A 17,533-nucleotide genomic window follows, 5' to 3' on the forward strand; every position below is an offset into this window, starting at 1 on the left:
CCGGAAGGTCGTTCAGCTGTTTGGTATAATTAGCATATTATGCTTTTATTATTATATTTTTCCATACATACAGCTTTTGCCCACCCCTGTATATGGCAGAGTGATGGCATATCATTCTGAGATTAGGTTATAAAACGTATCTGGCTTCCACTATGGCACACTCAGTGCACACTCGTTGGATCATTTACTCTAAGGAAGCCAGCCAAGTTGTGACTAGCCCTGTGGAGGGCAATGTGATGAGAAACGAAGACCTTGTAGGCCAGCAAGGAAGTGAGGCTTCTTAAAAACAGCCACAGGAGTGAACCTGGAAGTAAATGGTCCAGGCCAGTCAAGCTGTCAGATAACTGCAGCCCCAACCAACTCCTGACTGCAACCTCATCAGAGGCCCAGAACCAGAACCACCCAGCTAAGCCACTCCAGATTCCCGACCCTCAGAAACTGTATAAGAATAGCCCTGGCTGGTTTGGCTCAGTGGATAGAGCATCAGCCTAAGGTCCTCGGTTTGACTCCGATGAAGGGCACATGCCTGGGTTTAGGGCTCAATCCCCAAGAGGGGTGTGCAGGAGGCAGCCAATCAATGATTCTCTCTCATCATTGATGTTCTCTCCCACTCTCCCTCTCCCTTCCTCTCTGAAATAGGTAAAAATATATATTTTAAAAAAAAGAGCTCTGACCAGTTTGGCTCAGTGGATGGAGCGTCGACCTGCGGACTGAGGGGTCCCAGGTTCGATTCCGGTCAGGGGCATGTACCTTGGTTGCCGGCACATCCCCAGTGGGGGGTGTGCAGGGGGCAGCCGATCGATGTTTCTCTCTCATGGATGTTTCTGACTCTCTATCCCTCTCCCTTCCTCTCTGTAAAAAATCAATAAAATATATTAAAAAAAGAAATTGTGTAAGATAATGTTTATTGTTTTAAACTGTTAAGTTTTGGGATGATTTGTTAATACAGCAATAACTAATAAATTTCATAATCAAGAATTTTTTTTAGGAGGTCTATATTAAAAATAATGCTTAATCAACACTAATAAAAGAGAAAAATGGTAATTGGCGTACGACGATACCCTTTTCATTGGCTAATCAGGGCTATATGCAAATTAACTGCCAACTAAGATTGGCAGTTAACTGTCAACAAGATGGTGGTTAATTTGCATATGTAGGCACAATGCAGAGAGGCGAAAGGGAAAGCAGGAAGAAGCCCCCTGCCACTGACAGTGATCGGAAACCCAGGGGGGAGCTAAGAGCTGGGGGGCAGGGCAAAGGCAGCCCTGGGGCCGCCTTTGCCCTGCCCCCCAGCCATGATCGGAGAATCAGGTGCCTTTTCCGCCCTGGCCAGTGGTAGCAGGAAGTAGGGGTGGAGCTAGCAATGGGAGCTGGGCACGGTTGAAGCTGGCAGTCCCAGGAGCTAGGGGCCCCTTGCCTGGGCCTAAAGCGAAGCCCACGATCGCGGGGCCGCTGCAGCTGTGGGTCCCCGCTGCCCCGGCCGGACGCCAAGGCCAGAAGCGTCAGGCCTGGGCAAGGAGCTGATCCTGCGATTGGAGGGTGATGGGGGTCAATGCCTGAGGGCTCCCAGTATGTGAGAGGGGGCAGGCTGGGCTGAGGGACACTCCCCCCCCACACACACACATACCCAGTGCATGAATTTCATGCACCGGGCCCCTAGTTTGTAATAAAAACCATTTCACTCTGAAAAGCAAGACTTTCTAGACTTAGTCTATGAGTACTGAAATGTCTTTCTGTGAGTTGGCTATTACATTTCTAAAAATGAATCCTAACAGAATTTTAGAAAAGTACATGGCGACTTAAAATATTCTCGCCCAGCCAGCATGGCTCAGTGGTTGAGCATCAACCCATGAAGCAAGAGGTCGCAAGTTCAATTCATGGTCAGGGCACATGCCCAGGTTGTGGGCTCCATCCCCAGGGGGAGTACATGCAGGAAGCAGCCAATCTATGTTCTCTCTCACTGATGTTTCTCCTTCCCTCTCTCTATCCTTGTCCCTTCCTCTCGCTCTAAAATACATAAAAAACATCAAGAAACTTATATAGCCGAAACCGGTTTGGCTCAGTGGATGGAGCGTCGGCCTGTGGACTGAAGGGTCCCGGGTTCGATTCCAGTCGGGGGCATGTACCTGGGTTGCGGGCATATCCCCGGTGGGGGATGTGCAGGAGGCAGCTGATCGATGTTTCTCTCTCATCGATGTTTCTAGCTCTCTATCTCTCTCCCTTCCTCTCTGTAAAAAATCAATAAAATATATTTAAAAAAAAAAGAAAAAAGAAACTTATATATTCTCTAACAGGTACTTTCTGACATAACAAGAAATCACTTTATCCCCCTAGCAACCACACCAAATTCTCTAGTACTATTCTTTTTTGCTTTCCTAGTACTTTTCTATACTAAAAGCAACCAGAGCTATCCTTAAAGAAATAGCTAATTCCAAATCTTTCACAGGGGATATACAAGGTCAGCCTGCTTGTTTAGTCAAAAAGCAAGAAAGCTTGCAAAGATTAATGAAGATGTGTCAAAAGAACTCAGAAGTCAGCCTGAAAAGACTCCTACTGACCAAAGTTGTGACAATTTGAGCAACTAAAAGAACAATCATGGTAATGTATTTAGTCCTATTGAGCCAATGGAAATTCCTAAGTAGAGAAAGATATTTAAAAAGGGAATACTGCCTTAGCCAGTTTTGTTCTGTGGTTAGAGCATTAGCCCTCGGACTGAAGGGTCTTGGGTTTGATTCTGATCAAGAGCATGTCTTTCAGTTGCAGGCTCCATCCCCGGCCCGATCAGGAGCCTGCGGGAGGCAACCAATCAATGTGTCTCTCTCACATGGATGTTTTTCTCTGACTCTCCCCCTCCCTTCCACTCTCTCTAAAAATCATTGGAAAACATCCTCAGGTGAGAATTAACCAAAAAAAGAGAGAGAGGGAGAACAGCAGAAAAAGTTTCTTATCACAATTGGAGACAGCTACAAACACACGCAGAAATTGGTCAAGTGAAGTTAACCATTTGTCTGACTTTCAAATAGTAAATGAATTTAAAGACAGCCAAGACCCTGGCTAATAAAGAAAAACTCTACCTTTGGAGAATGAAGAAAATGCCCTAGCTGGTTTGGCTCAGTGGATAGAGCGTCGGCTTGCAGAACAAAGGGTCCCGGGTTCGATTCGGGTCAAGGGCACGTATCTTGGTTGGAGGCTCCTCCCCGGCCTAGGCCCTGGTCGGGGCTCGTACAGGAGGCAACCAATCGATGTGTTTCTCTCACATCAATGTTTCTTTCTCCTTCCCTCTCTCTTCCAATCTCCTTAAAAAATCAATGGGCCCTAACCGGTTTGGCTCAGTGGATAGAGCATCGGCCTGCGGACTCAAGGGTCCCAGGTTCGATTCCAGTCAAGGGCATATACTTTGGTTGCGGGCACATCCCCAGGGGGCGTGCAGGAGGCAGCTGATCAATGTTTCTCTCTCATCGATGTTTCTAACTCTCTATCCCTCTCCCTTCCTCTCTGTAAAAAAATCAATAAAAATATTTTTTTTAAAAATCAATGGAAAGATATCCTCGGGTGAGAATTAACAAAACAACAAATAAAAAGAATAATGACGAATGTAGCTAATGAAAATAGAAAAATAATTTTACTAGAGGCCCAGTGCATGAAAATTCATGAACTGGGGGGGTCCCTCAGCCCAGCCTGCCCCCTCTCACAGTCTGGGAGCCCTCAGGGGATGTCCTACTGACGGCTTAGGCCCCTTCCCCACAGGGAGCAGGCTTAAGCCGCAGTCTGGCCTCCCTCTGCGGGAGGCGGCCAGGCCAATCAGGGGAAGGCGCCACGCCCATCACCCTGCCTCTGCTGCTGCCTCTGGCCTCCCTCTGCAGGAGACAACCGGGCTCATCAGGGGAAGGCTGCCACTGCCAGCTGCTGCGGCTGCCAGCCCTCCTCGCCCTCACAGCCACTGCAGCTTTATACGGAAGGACGTCCAGAAGACATCCAGTCTATCCAGTCTAACTAGCATATTACCCTTTTATTAGTATAGATAACCAGAATGAAATCACTAATTTTGGAAAGATTACTAACTGGAGCTACAACCCTTAAGTAAATGGTTAATGGTGAAAAGGAAATTCATTTGGTACCCCAAAACAATGCACAGATTATTTTTTAGTCTTAAGAGGAAAACAATAGAGAGATCAGACTGTCATCCCCTAAACTAGCAGTCAATCTCAGTTTCACTCAACCAACGAATGCATAAATAAGTAGAACAAATCAGTGTTTCTCTCTCTTTCTAAAACCAGTAAGAAAATAAAATAAAAAGCAAAGCACACTGCCATCGATTAATATTGAATAGTTATCTGTGGTAGTTAACTTAATGGTGATGTATCTGATGCCTCTTCCTTCTTTTCATGAAGCTTACATCATCAATTTTAAATAGAAGAAGTATATCTATATATGCCAATGTCATTATATCTGAAAAAAGAGATACAAGGTGCATATAATATTTTCCAATTGCTGCATGACAAATGACCACAAATGTAGTGGCTTAAAACATATCTCGAAACCAAAAGGTCGCTGGTTCGATTCCAGGTCAGGGCACAGGCACAGGTTTTGGGCCCAATAGCCGGTAGGGGTCATGCAAGAGGCAGCCCATCAATGTTCCATTCTCATATCGATGTTTCTATCTCTCTCTCCCTCTCCCTTCCTCTATCTCTAAAAGTCTATAAAAAAAAAATCTTTAAAGAAACAAAACAACACAGCACAGATTTATTAGTTCACAAATCCAGCACTTAGCTAGATTCTCTGCTCAGAGACACCCGAAGCTAAAATCAAAGCATCAGCTAGGGCTGCAGTTCTCATCCATATTTGTAGTCCTTTTATGAGCTCAATAGTTATTAGGAAAAGTCATTTCCTCCTCACTTCAATTCAGCAACAGAACAGCAAACCCTTCTCATGCTTCAAACTATCTCTCACTAGTTGGAAAAAGTTCTGCACTTTTAGGGGCTCATCCATTAGGTCAGGCCAACTGGGTAACCTTCCTACTTAAGGTCAACAGTGCCATATAAAATATGAGAGTCAGGGGGAGAGTCAGCATTTTTAGAACTGACTACCACAGACACAGAAAGTTGTAAAACTTAATTAAAAACACCTTTCTTACCTGTTAATAATGAACCATGCAACAGTAAGCATTCCTGCTAGCCAGGTTCCACTCATAAGCCAACTTGTAACAAATAAAGCAGTAACATATATTCCTTGCAATCCAAAAACAATACCAATATAGAAATATACTGGCTCAATAATCTCCTAATTGAAAAAAATAGAGAGATAAGGAGATAACAGAATTACATCAAGTAATTTTGAGGATTCATAAGTATGTGAGATAATAGCTATTATAATAAAAAGAAAAACACATACGTTGCTACCAGTTGCTTGATATAAAACACTGGCTATAAGTTCTGGATATAGAGACATTTGTTGCACTGCATTTATAGTCTTCAGAGATACAGTTTTGTTATTATGTGTCAGTTCATAAACACCTAAAGACAGAAACATTTTTCTCTAGGTTATTTATTCTGCTTTTATGATAATTAAACATGTCATTCAGAAGTCACTGAATATTTTAAGTTAATATCAAGAAAAATCCCAAAATAATACTGTGTCTCATTTTTCCAATTATTTTATTAAGTATAAGGAAGAACAATATCTATATTCTGAGACAAATCTCTACAATCAAAGGCTACGATACAGAAGAACAATGTTTTATTTTATATTTATTTATTTAAATTCACCTGAGGACATGCTTAGAGAGAAGAAGAGGGAAGAGAGAGAGGGGGAGAGAGAGAGAGAGAGATATGAGAGATAACACCAAGTGGTTGCCTTCTGTCCGTGCCCTGACTTGGGACCAAACCCAACACCTGGGTATGTGCCCTGACCAGGAACTGAACCGGCAACCCTTTGGTCAGGACGATGATGCTCAACCAACTGAGCCATTTTGGCTGGGAAAAAATGTTTTATTTTAAAATAAAAATATTATTATTAAAAATATAAATGTACTTATCATACCTCTTTCAAATGAAGGTGCCTTTAACATATCTTTATAATAAGAGTAATAAATGGCACTGTCACCCTGGAATGTGATTTCTCGTTCAAGCTCCTAAAAGAAAATATAATGATTATTTAAATACCAGTGTCCTAAATTTCAACTGCTATCTTCCATCACTCTCATCTTCTAAACCAGTGGTTCTCAACCTTCCTAACGCCGCGACCCTTAATACAGTTCCTCATGTTGTGGTGACCCCCAACCATAAAATTATTTTCGTTGCTACTTCATCACTGTAATTTTGCTACTGTTATGAATCGTAATGTAAATATCTGATATGCAGGATGTATTTTCATTGTTACAAATTGAACATAATTAAAGCATAGTGATTAATCACAAAAACAATATGTAATTATATATGTGTTTTCCGATGGTCTTAGGCGACCCCTGTGAAAGGGTCGTTTGACCCCCAAAGGGGTTGCAACCCACAGGTTTAGAACCGCTGTTCTAAACTAATACTACTTATTTATCCATTTATTCAAAGATATGTTTGAATTTTCCTTTAAGTAGGTCAAAGTTTTGGGGTTTTATAAAAATGTTTTTATTGATTTCAGAGTGAGGAAGGGAGAGAGGGAGTGGGATAGAAACATCAATGATGAGAATCACTGATTGGCTCCCCCTACAGGGGATCTAGCTGGCAACTTGGGCCTGTGCCCTGACCAGGAATTGAATCGTGACCTCTTGGTTCATGGGTCGACACTCAACCATTGACCCACACTGGCCAGGCTAAAAATATATTTTGATCCTGAAATTTTCAGATTGTTTCTGAAAACTAAAAAGCTGAGTAAACTCCTCATCATTTCACTGCCACCAAAAGTCCCTGATAAATTAATTGCATGAAGGAAAGCATCCTCATATTTCTATTCTATGGCCTTAAAATATATTACACTAAAATTTTCAGGGTTGATACTATGAGTGTTCTCAAAACAGCTTTTACACCGTTTTGTTTCTAATGGCTATACATAAGAAAACACTTGCCCTAGCCCAGTGGTCGGCAAACCGTGGCTCGCGAGCCACATGCGGCTCTTTGTCCCCTTGAGTGTGGCTCTTCCACAAAATACCACACACGGGCGCGCGTGTACAGTGCGAATGAAACTTCCTGGCCCATGCGCAGAAGGCAGTTTTCGGCCTGGGTGAGTCTATTTTGAAGAAGTAGCCTTAGAAGAAGTGGGGGGTGTCGGTCGGGCGATGGGAGACGGGGCGCAGGCGGGCCGCAGGATACGCAGCGTGGGGAGGTGCCAAATATCAACAGCACTTAAACTATATAGGTAGGTTAATAACAATGTACCTACCTATATAGTTTAAGTTTAAAAAATTTGGCTCTCAAAAGAAATTTCAATCGTTGTACTGTTGATATTTGGCTCTGTTGACTAATGAGCTTGCCGACCACAGCCCTAACCGGTTTGGCTCACTGGATCGAGTGTGGGCCTGGGGACTAAAGGATCCCAGGTTCGATTCCAGTCAAGGGCATGTACCTTGGTTGCAGGCACATCCCCAGTAGGCGGTGTGCAGGAGGCAGCTGATCGATGCTTCTCTCTCATCAATGTTTCTAACTCTCTATCCCTCTCCCTTCCTCTCTGTAAAAAATCAATAAAATATATATTTTTTTAAAAAATAAGAAAACACTTGTCATACTTATCACACTATTTGGGCTCTCTGGAAAAGCAAATTAGTTAAATTAATATTAAGTACTAAAAAAACTCTCATATGCTTGAAAGTCTTTCTTCTTACCTGCCTGTTGGAAAACCAGAATTTCCGCTCATGGTACGCTGACAAATAGAGAGCATACATCATACCGCTAGTAACTGCTGCAAGACAGCCAATAAAAATCTTTGCAAAGCGCTGAAATAATACATCTGAAAAAACATATTAAAAGTAGTTAGATGTAGATGATATCTATATTTATGAACTTCAATTAAAAAAGAAAAAGTAATCAAAAGTTATGATATGATGTGGATATGATGTGATGAAAATGGCATTCTAACTCTATGGTCTTTCTTCCCAAAACCCATTGCCCCAGTGTACTTCTGAGAAAAACAGCAGACAAATTCCAACAGAGGGGCATCCTATAATATACCTGAACACTATTCCTCTAACCTGCCAAGGTCCTCAAAAACAAAGCCTGCACAACAGTCACAGCTAAGAGGAGGAGTCTGAGGAGACATGACAACTGAATGTAATATATCCTAGATGGTGTCCTCGAACAGAGAGAGGACATTAGGCAAAAACCAAAAAAATCTGAGTAACATATGGACTTTAGTTTAAAATAATGGGTCAATACTGGTTCATTAATTATAACCAACATACCTTACTAATACCATCTATACTAATAAAAGAGGGAAATGGTAATTGGCGTACGACGATACCCTTTTCATTGGCTAATCAGGGCTATATGCAAATTAACTGCCAACTATGATTGGCAGTTAACTGCCAACTAAGATTGGCAGTTAACTGCCAACAAGATGGCGGTTAATTTGCATATGTAGGCACAATGCAGGGAGGAGAAAGGGAAAGCAGGAAGAAGCCCCCTGCCACTGACAGTGATCGGAAACCCAGGGGGGAGCTAAGAGCTGGGGGGCAGGGCCCCAGCCATGATCGGAGAATCAGGCGCCTTTGCCACCCTGGCCAGTGATAGCAGGAAGTAGGGGTGGAGCCAGCGATGGGAGCTGGGCACGGTTGAAGCTGGCAGTCCCGGGAGCTAGGGGTCCCTTGCCTGGGCCTAAAGCGAAGCCCACGATCGCGGGGCCGCTGCAGCTGTGGGTCCCCGCTGCCCAGGTGGGACGCCTCAGCCAGAGGCTTCCTGCAGGGGCAGGGGCGGAGCCCGCGCGATTGCGGCACCACCACCCCCCCCCCCCCCCCCGCTGCCACTGCAGGTCCCCACTGCCCGGGCCGGACGCCTAGGCCAGAGGCGTCAGGCCTGGGCAAGGGGCCAATCCTGCGATTGGAGGGTGATGGGGGTCAACGCCTGAGGGCTCCCAGTATGTGAGAGGGGGCAGGCTGGGCTGAGGGACACTCCCCCCCCCCACACACACACACACAGTGCACGAATTTCGTGCACCGGGCCCCTAGTATACAATAAAAAGCTAACATGCTAATTAGACCAAACAGCCAAATGACCTTCTGGACGTCCTTCCAGATGAAGTTGCAGCAACAGGGGCCAAGGAAGAGGCAATTAGGGGCGATCAGGCAGGCAGGCGAGCAGTTAGGGGCATTGTGCAGGCAGACAGAGTGGTTAGGGGCAACCAGGCAAAGGGGTTAAGGGGGGATTAGGGAGGCAGGCGAGTGGTTAGGGGCAATGAGGCAGGCAGGTAGAGTGGTTAGGGGCTATCAGGCAGGCAGGCAGGCCAGCAGTTAGGAGCCAGAGGTCACAGATTGCGAGAGGGTGCAGGCCAGGCTGAGGGAACCCCCCCCCCCCACCCCCATGCATGAATTTCATGAAACAGGTCTCTAGTTAAATAATAATAATAAGGAAAACTCTGTGTGTGTGTGTGTGTGTGTGTGTGTGTGTGTGTGTGGAGGGGGGGTGATGATAACTTGGGAATTCTGTACTATCTGCTCGTTTCTTCTATAAATTGAACATATTTTTTAAAAATCTATTCATTTTAAAAAGGAATAAGTAGAATGTACTACAATACCAAATATCTAAAGAAAAAATAGGTTCAATCAGAATTACTACTAATATTTTTTCTTATCCAGGAATCTTTTTCTTTATTGAGGAACAGTTTACTATAAACTACAGCTACTTAAAATGTACAATTTGTCCAGCCAGCATGGCTGGGTGGTTGAGCATCAACCTATGAACCAGGAGGTCATGGTTCAATTCCTGGTCAGGGAACATGCCCAGGTTGCAGGCTCGATCCCTGGTGTGGGGCAAGTAGGAGGCAGCCGATCAATGATTCTCATCTTTGATGTTTCTATCTTTCTCTCACTCTTTTTTCCTCTTTGAAATCAATAAAAATATAAAATAAATAAAATAGCCCTAGCTGGTTTGGCTCAGTGGATAAAGTGATGTCCTGTGGACCAAAGGGTCCTGGGTTCGATTCGGGTGAAGGGCAAGTGTCTCGGTTGCAGGCTCCTTCTGGCCCAGGGCCCTGGTCAGGGCTCGTGCAGGAGACAATCAATCGATGTGTTTCTATGACATCGATCTTTCTCTGTCTTTCCCTCTCTCTAAAAATCAATGAAAAAAAATAAATATATATACAAAAATAAAATAAAATGTACAATTCAATGACTTTTGATGATTATGTATTTAAAACTTCATATACAACTGTTATGTATATGTAACAATTTCTTGATGAACTAACAAAAAACATATTTACATATTTGGATTTTCTACACACAGGATGATTTAGTCCTGCTATAGCTATTAAGATTAAATATAAGCATGGGTCTAAAGGCCCAAAGACTGGTGTTCTGCTACTGAATGACTGGAAGTTTATAAAAATCAACTTGTTGATTTATTTGTTTAGATAAACTAAAATCTTAGCTATTTTCAATATATTATTTCATCAATGTTAGTTTGCACAGCATATCAGACATTAAAGCCTACTTAGGTATCACTAAATTAATATGAATTATAATCACAATGCTTGAAGAACCCTACCCAGTAAATCAAATAGTATCTGTATGATAAAATTATTTTAAAATTACTGCTTCCAATAGCATGTGTAAAGCATCTGGCCTGGCAGATAGTAAGAGCTCAGTAAAAGCACAATAAGAAAACTTATTTATGGCAGCAGTTCGGCAAAAGTTCTTCAAAGATTCTAAACATGGATCTTTTCCTGTGTGTGTGTGTGTGTGTGTGTGTGAGTGTGTGTGTTTCATTAAGTCTTACACAATAGCAAGCTAATCCTAATTATCAAATGCTATTAGAAAAATATTCAACCAAATCTTGTTGGGGAGTGTCTACTCCCCAACTTACACTGTTTCTACTTTAAATTTCCTGACTTTAGAATGGTATTAAAGTGTGTTATAAATGAGTGAGATTTAGAGGTGGTTCTACAGTAAAACCTAATGGAAGTTGTCTGGTACCACCACATCTTAAACACAAAATATGTATCTACATTTAAAGTATTAATATAAAATAGACTACCTAGCATAACTGTATTTTTGTGGGAGCACAAAAACTCCAAATCTAACTTACGTTTTGGAGCTCTTTCAGGAACTGGAGTGTCATCGATTTTCTCTTCTTTGGCAGATTCTTTATTTTCTGAAGATTTTGGCTTTTTTCTTTGGCGCAGTTCTATAGATGGTCCTTAAAATATTTGAAAAGTTATTGCAATGTGTATCAAATCATTCTGTCTGTATCCCAAATGAATAACTTTTATTATACTAAGGTAAAAGTCACACCAAGACCTATTAGTACCAAAGATAACTTTTGTCATAATTATTTTAGCACTCATCACAAAACTGTCTTTCCTACAAACAAAAAAAGACAATATCGGTTCCACCTTCAGCATGTGCTTTCAGTCTTATTGATAAACTAATGAGCTCTTCCCCAGAGATGAAGGTATTTTCACAATATCCCAAAATAAGTAAATTTTTTTCATGATTGGGAAACAAACTGGTATGTAAAAAATTAGCTTATTATTCTAGCTACCTATTAGTTACATGCATAATTCATGGATTAATGATTTTTAATAAAAATATAATAAAATACATTGACCATAAAAATACACCTCATTATTTATTTATTTAATTTTATTATGTATTTTTATTGACTTCAGAGAGGAAGGAAGAGGGAGAGACAGACAGAAACATCAATGAGAGAGAATCATTGATCGGCTGCCTCCTGCATGCCTCACCCTGGGAATTGAGTCTACAACCCAGGCATGTGCCCTGACCAGGAATCGAACCGTGACCTCCTGGTTCATAAGTCGATGCTCAACCACTGAGCCATGCCGACCAGGCACCTCATTTTTTACTTTTTATTGATTGATTTCTAGAGCGAGAAATGTGGAATTGTTGTTCCACTTACGTATTCATTGGTTGCTTTCTCGTATGTACCCTGAATGGGAAACAAACCCACAACCTTGGCGCATCAGGACAATGCTCTAACCAAGAGCCACTGGGCCAGGGTTATGCTTCATTTTTTAAATAATCCTGAAAGTTCTGCAGAATTTCACAATGCTGTGGTATCATTATCCTTCAATAGTCTTATAGACTTAGGTATCAGAAAATAGGCTGAACCTATAAATATCCCTGTATTTGGGAAATCTCAGAAAATTCCCCAATATTAGATTATCTACCTTTTATATATCTAATCCAAAAAAAAGGCATAATGCAGAAAAAGTTCTTTCAAACAAGTAAACTAAATCCCAAATTAAAAAGAAATTTACTATATTCAATGTAAATACTTTTCCTCATTAGAACTAATTAACTTATGGGGTAAGCTTTGCCCTTATGAAGTTAGAGTGTCCTGTCAAGTTTATAAGGGGAATGAGGACACATTTGTAATTCCTTAACTAATAAAGAATTTAAAGATTTAAAAAATAAAAAATAAATAAAAATTTTTTAAAAAGTATTTGTCTCCTCCTTATAGAGATTTTTCTTTTCTTTTTGTGATGACTTTAGGCCATGAAATATAAGCCTAAACAGAGGAGTCAAAAAAGGAGAAATGAATCAGCTACTGTTGCTGATAAGATGGATTATTCTCTAACTTTACTGTAGAAAATGAATAAAGTAAATGTATTTTACTTTTTTTAAAGAACACACACACACACATAAATGGATATATATTTCAGAAAGAAAGGGAGGAGAGATAGCAACATCAATAATGAGAGAGAATCATCGATAGGCTGCCTCCTGCATGCTCGACAGAAGGGAGCTCCCAATCTGGGCCTATGCCCTAACCAGGAATCGAACTGTGACCTCCCTGGTTCATGGGTCAACATTCAACCACTGAGCCACATCGGACAGGCTAAAATAAGTGTATTTTAAAATAGCGTCAGAGTAAATTCATGTTTGCCAAAATATCTTTAAATACTGTCATAGTGAGGAAAAAAACTGTATGTTTTGTGGATTCAGTTTGACTAGCCTAATTTTTAACCATTTCTATACTATTTTTTGTGTTACCACATTAGTGAAGCCAATGAATACATAAGAAAATGACATTATTAGGAAAGCCATACTGTGAATTTTGAGATTCCGTGCATACAAATCTGGGTCAACTAATAAATATATTCCTTCTTCATGACGCCCTTTTAATTTTCCCCTTATATGAGTTAGAGCAAAAGTTAGAAGTGGTCAACTAGAATAAAGTTTTATGTAAAGCCAATAAAGTCTTCAGATGCAAGTTACTGTTTTAAATTTTATTTTAAAAGCATACAAAGAAAAAACACACAAAAAGTTTATTTAGTAGCTATACATGCATATTAAACACATTAATAGTTTTAGATTTTTAAAAAAAATTTAATTGGATACTCTCTGAAATCAAATTAACAAATATATTGAGGCTGTTAACAAATGTGTGTGGCCAGTGGGTGTGTGTGACCAAGGTAGGTGTTTGAATTTGACAGTGTCTAAAAGCACACATTTAAGATAAAGATAAATTGGGAAGGGAGTGTTCACATAAAGTGTTCTTTACAAAAAGCTACAATTTTCCTTTAAAAAAAAAAACTTTATAAAATAAATCACTTTACTAGGGTCTTTAATAAAGTGTTCTCTGTGCACATAAATGGATTTTTATTTATGAAAGTACAATTTATACAAAAATTTTGCAGTTTCCAAAATAATTTATGAAGCATACAAATCTTAACAGTCATCTCTCAAGAATCTATATTAGTAATGATAGATCATACAAATCAATATACTAAAAGGATCTATAATGCTTTATTTTCTTAATTCTAAAATGCTATTCATTTAAATATATTATTTAATAAGTTTTTCAAGGGGGAAAACCATGAGCATATTAAATATATGCACTGATTTTAGAACATGACAATTACAGTGGCATTAAATTGTGGGAACAAAAAGTACAACTTGGGAAATACAGTATTCATTTTAGCCAATCTCTTCAACCTTGTTCTTTTTTATTTATTTAATTTTTTAAAATATATTTTATTGACTTGTTACAGAGAGGAAGGTAGAGGGATAGAGAGTTAGAAACATCGATGAGAGAGAAACATCGATCAGCTGCCTCCTGCACACCCCCTACTGGGGATGTGCCCGCAACCAAGGTACATGCCCTTGACTGGAATCGAACCTGGGACCCTTCAATCCGCAGGTCGACGCTCTATCCACTGAGCCAAACCGGTCAGGGCTAATGTCACCTTATATGATGCCTAATATTAAAGACTTTTAGTACCCAGTGTTAATTTTTTAAATTTATCTTTATTGTTGAAAGTATTAACATATTCTCCCCCTATTCCTCCTGTTGACCCCTTCCCTCCCACCCTTCTCCCCAGCATTAACTCAGCGATTTTCAACCCTTTTCACCTCATGCCATACATAAACTAATTACTAAAATTCTGTGGCACACACACAAAAATATATTTTTGGCTGATCTGACCAAAAAAATAGGTATAATTTTGATTCATTCACACCAGACGGCTATTGTTGTGGTGGCTGTTGTCATTCTTTTTCCTTGACAATCTAAGGCAAAAGAGGTCAGTGCCGCTGACTGAAAAAGTCAGTTATTGCATGTCTTAAAAATTCTTGCAGCACACCGGGTGAAAACTGCTGCTTTCACTTGAGCATGAAAGTGCTCAAGGAAACTTATAAGCTAGCTCAGCAACGTACCCCCACACATTTGCAATGAGTCAGAAAAGGAAAAGAAAATATCAAGAAATGTTTTAAAAATATACTGCAGCCAAAGATAAAAAATCCAAGGCAACAAATGAAATTAGATTCTTCCTCACCAACCACAAATAGTGTTGTTTTTGAAGCTGTTTTTAGGTAGCGTGTCTTACATTTAGATCCGTTTTAACACTCTGGGAACTCAAGGAAGAGAAGGCAGAGAGGAAGCCGGTGTGAGCATAGGGACCAGACAGCAAGTCACAGGCCAGCGGACACGTCTCACAATTTACGTTTTTTTTTTGTTTGTTTGTTTGTTTTTTTAATATATTTTATTGATTTTTTACAGAGAGGAAGGGAGAGAGAGAGTTAGAAACATCGATGAGAGAGAAACATCAATCAGCTGCCTCCTGCACACTCCACACTGGGGATGTGCCCGCAACCCAGGTACATGCCCTTGACCGGAATCGAACCTGGGACCTTTCAGTCCACAGGCCGACGCTCTATCCACTGAGCCAAACCGGTTTCGGCCAATTTACGTTTTAAAAATCGCTTTCCTGCCCTGCCTGGTTTGGCTCAGTGGACAGAGCATTGGCCTGCAGACTGAAGGGCCCAGGTTTGATTCTGGTCAAAGGCACATGCCCGGGGTTGCAGGCTCCATCCCCAGTAGCCGGCAAGCAGCAGGCAAGGGATCAACGATTCTCTCTCATCATTTAAGTTTCTATCTCTCCCTCTCCCTTCCTCTCTGAAATCAATTTAAAAAAAAATACTTAAAAAAAAATCGCTTTCCACTGAATTCTTGAAACGCTCTCCTTGCACCTCTTGGGTCAATAAGATTTAACTCTAAATAGATCACAATACAAACTCCAGTCAATAGGATAAGAATAAATTAAAGTGATGTTTTGCAGCAAAATAAAAACCGCTCAGTCCTGGGACATCATGAAGTCCTGTTCCTGAAGCTAATATGGCATCGTGAAGTTATTGTGGCACGCATGTTTCCTATCATAGCAATCACTCGCCAAGTGCCTCCCAGTTCCCCATTTTTCTCATACCTGTCCTTTCCCTTTTAAAAAAAAAATATTTTATTGATTTTTTAGAGAGGAAGGGAAAAGGATAGAGAGTTAGGAACATCGATGAGAGAGAAGCATCGATTAGCTGCCTCCTGCACACCCCCTACTGGGTACATGCCCTTGACCGGAATCGAACCTGGGACCTTTCAGTCCGCAGGCCGACGCTCTATCCACTGAGCCAAACCGGCCAGGGCTCATACCTGTCCTTTCCTAGGACTCGATACTGCGGCGAGAATGAACTCCCTGGCATGCACCCTGCGGGGGCACGGGGCGCTGCCTCCGCTCACCCACTCCCACCTCCACGGCTCTCCTGGCCTCCCAATCCCCAACGACTTCTAGTCCTTCCACGTTTGCCATCTCCTCCTGCCCTGCGGGTGAACGTCTTCAGTTTCTGCTGGTTCATCTCCTCCCAAACCCCCGTCTCTTTTGGGGGCCCTGGGCGGAGGCCCCCCTCCCACTCCCCCGCCTCTCACCTGCGCACGCAGCACGGAGCGCACCTGGTTCAAGAACTACCGCTTTCAAACAGCCACTGGGTGCCTACCTACCCCTTTTTGCATTTTTTATACAGGGCATGGCTGTGCTATTTCTTTTTAACGCCATTGTCTTTTTTAAAAAATATATCTTTTTATTGATTTCAGAGAGGGGGAGAGAAAGAAACATCAATGATGAGCATCACTGACCGGCTGCCCCCTGCACGCCCCCCACTGGGGATGGAGCCCGCAACCCGGGCATGTGCCCGGGAATCGAACCGGGACCCCCTGGTTCATAGGTCCCCGCTCCTAAGCTTCTAAAACAAACCATTGAAAGGTATTATTTTCTAAGACCCGAGGATTATCCGCTCACAGCCCGCGCTCTCGGCCACTCCCCCCCCCCCCCCCCCACAACTTCTGCTGTTCCTACTCGATTCCCAACTTTCAGCGCCACCTCGGCGTCCCACCTCGGCCCACAGAACTTGGGCCCATGCACTCCGCTCCCTCGGGAACCTCCCACGGCGCCCGCAGCCCCGGCCTCGTCCCGCGCGCCCCGGGCCCTCTTCCCCGCGACCTGGGCAGCCAGTCGGAGCGCTGCACCCCGGGCCGTCACCTTCTTCCTCCGCCATCGTCCCCGCGGAGGCCGGGAACGCCTGCGGCTCCCGCGCGGCGGGGAGTCTCCGCCCTGCGCACGTCGCCGAGCCCCTCCGTCGCGCGAGGCCCGCGCCGCCGCGCCCCCACTTCCGGGCCCGTCCCCCTCCGGCGCCTTCGCCAAACGCGTCCCCCGGGCGCCCGGGAACCAGAGTGTCGGGAGCGGAGAGCGGCGGGCGCGTTAGGCGGGTGCGCCGGCAGGAAGGCGGCTGGAAGCCGGGGCGCCGCCCCCTCCGGGGGGCTCGGGCTGGTGGCCCCGCGGCAGCTCTTCCCCGTCGCCTTCCCGACCGAGAAAGCGGAAGGTGGAGCTGCTTTCCGGGACTTTTGAGGTTCCACTCAGGGAGTTAGAGGGTGCCGTCGGGTGCACCTTCCAGATCCGGCCGGTCCCGTCCCCGCCCCATTTTGCAGAAGGGAAATAGGTCCCGCCCGTGCGGGGTGGGGGTCGGGGGTCGGGGGGAGCTGGGCAGAGCGAGCCCTGGGCCCGACCTCGGAGCCTGTCTGCAGGCTCGGGTTTTCCGGGCGCACAGGACACC

At 43.1% G+C, this 17,533-nt stretch overlaps 1 protein-coding gene across 4 annotated transcripts in view; it reads right to left on the reverse strand.

Moving 5' to 3' along the window:
- The window catches only part of DPY19L4 (dpy-19 like 4), a 45,033-nt gene extending 27,919 nt beyond the window's left edge, over nt 1–17,114 (reverse strand). The window contains exons 1-6 of one of the 4 annotated variants that reach the window (XM_059672197.1): nt 16,963–17,114; nt 11,220–11,330; nt 7,808–7,932; nt 6,040–6,130; nt 5,392–5,513; nt 5,135–5,280 (exon numbers count right to left, since the gene is read on the reverse strand). In XM_059672197.1, the coding sequence (XP_059528180.1) occupies nt 5,135–5,280; nt 5,392–5,513; nt 6,040–6,130; nt 7,808–7,932; nt 11,220–11,330; nt 16,963–16,978 (611 nt within the window). In that variant the 5' untranslated portion in view covers nt 16,979–17,114. Of the gene's footprint in view, nt 1–5,134; nt 5,281–5,391; nt 5,514–6,039; nt 6,131–7,807; nt 7,933–11,219; nt 11,331–16,923 lie in introns of all 4 variants that reach the window. The other 3 variants (XM_059672198.1, XM_059672196.1, XM_059672195.1) reach the window with 3 other exon arrangements.
- Between the last annotated feature and the right edge of the window lie 419 nt (nt 17,115–17,533).

This window comes from Myotis daubentonii, chromosome 17, assembly GCF_963259705.1.
Source record: "Myotis daubentonii chromosome 17, mMyoDau2.1, whole genome shotgun sequence".
In the NCBI taxonomy this organism is placed as follows: domain Eukaryota; kingdom Metazoa; phylum Chordata; class Mammalia; order Chiroptera; family Vespertilionidae; genus Myotis; species Myotis daubentonii.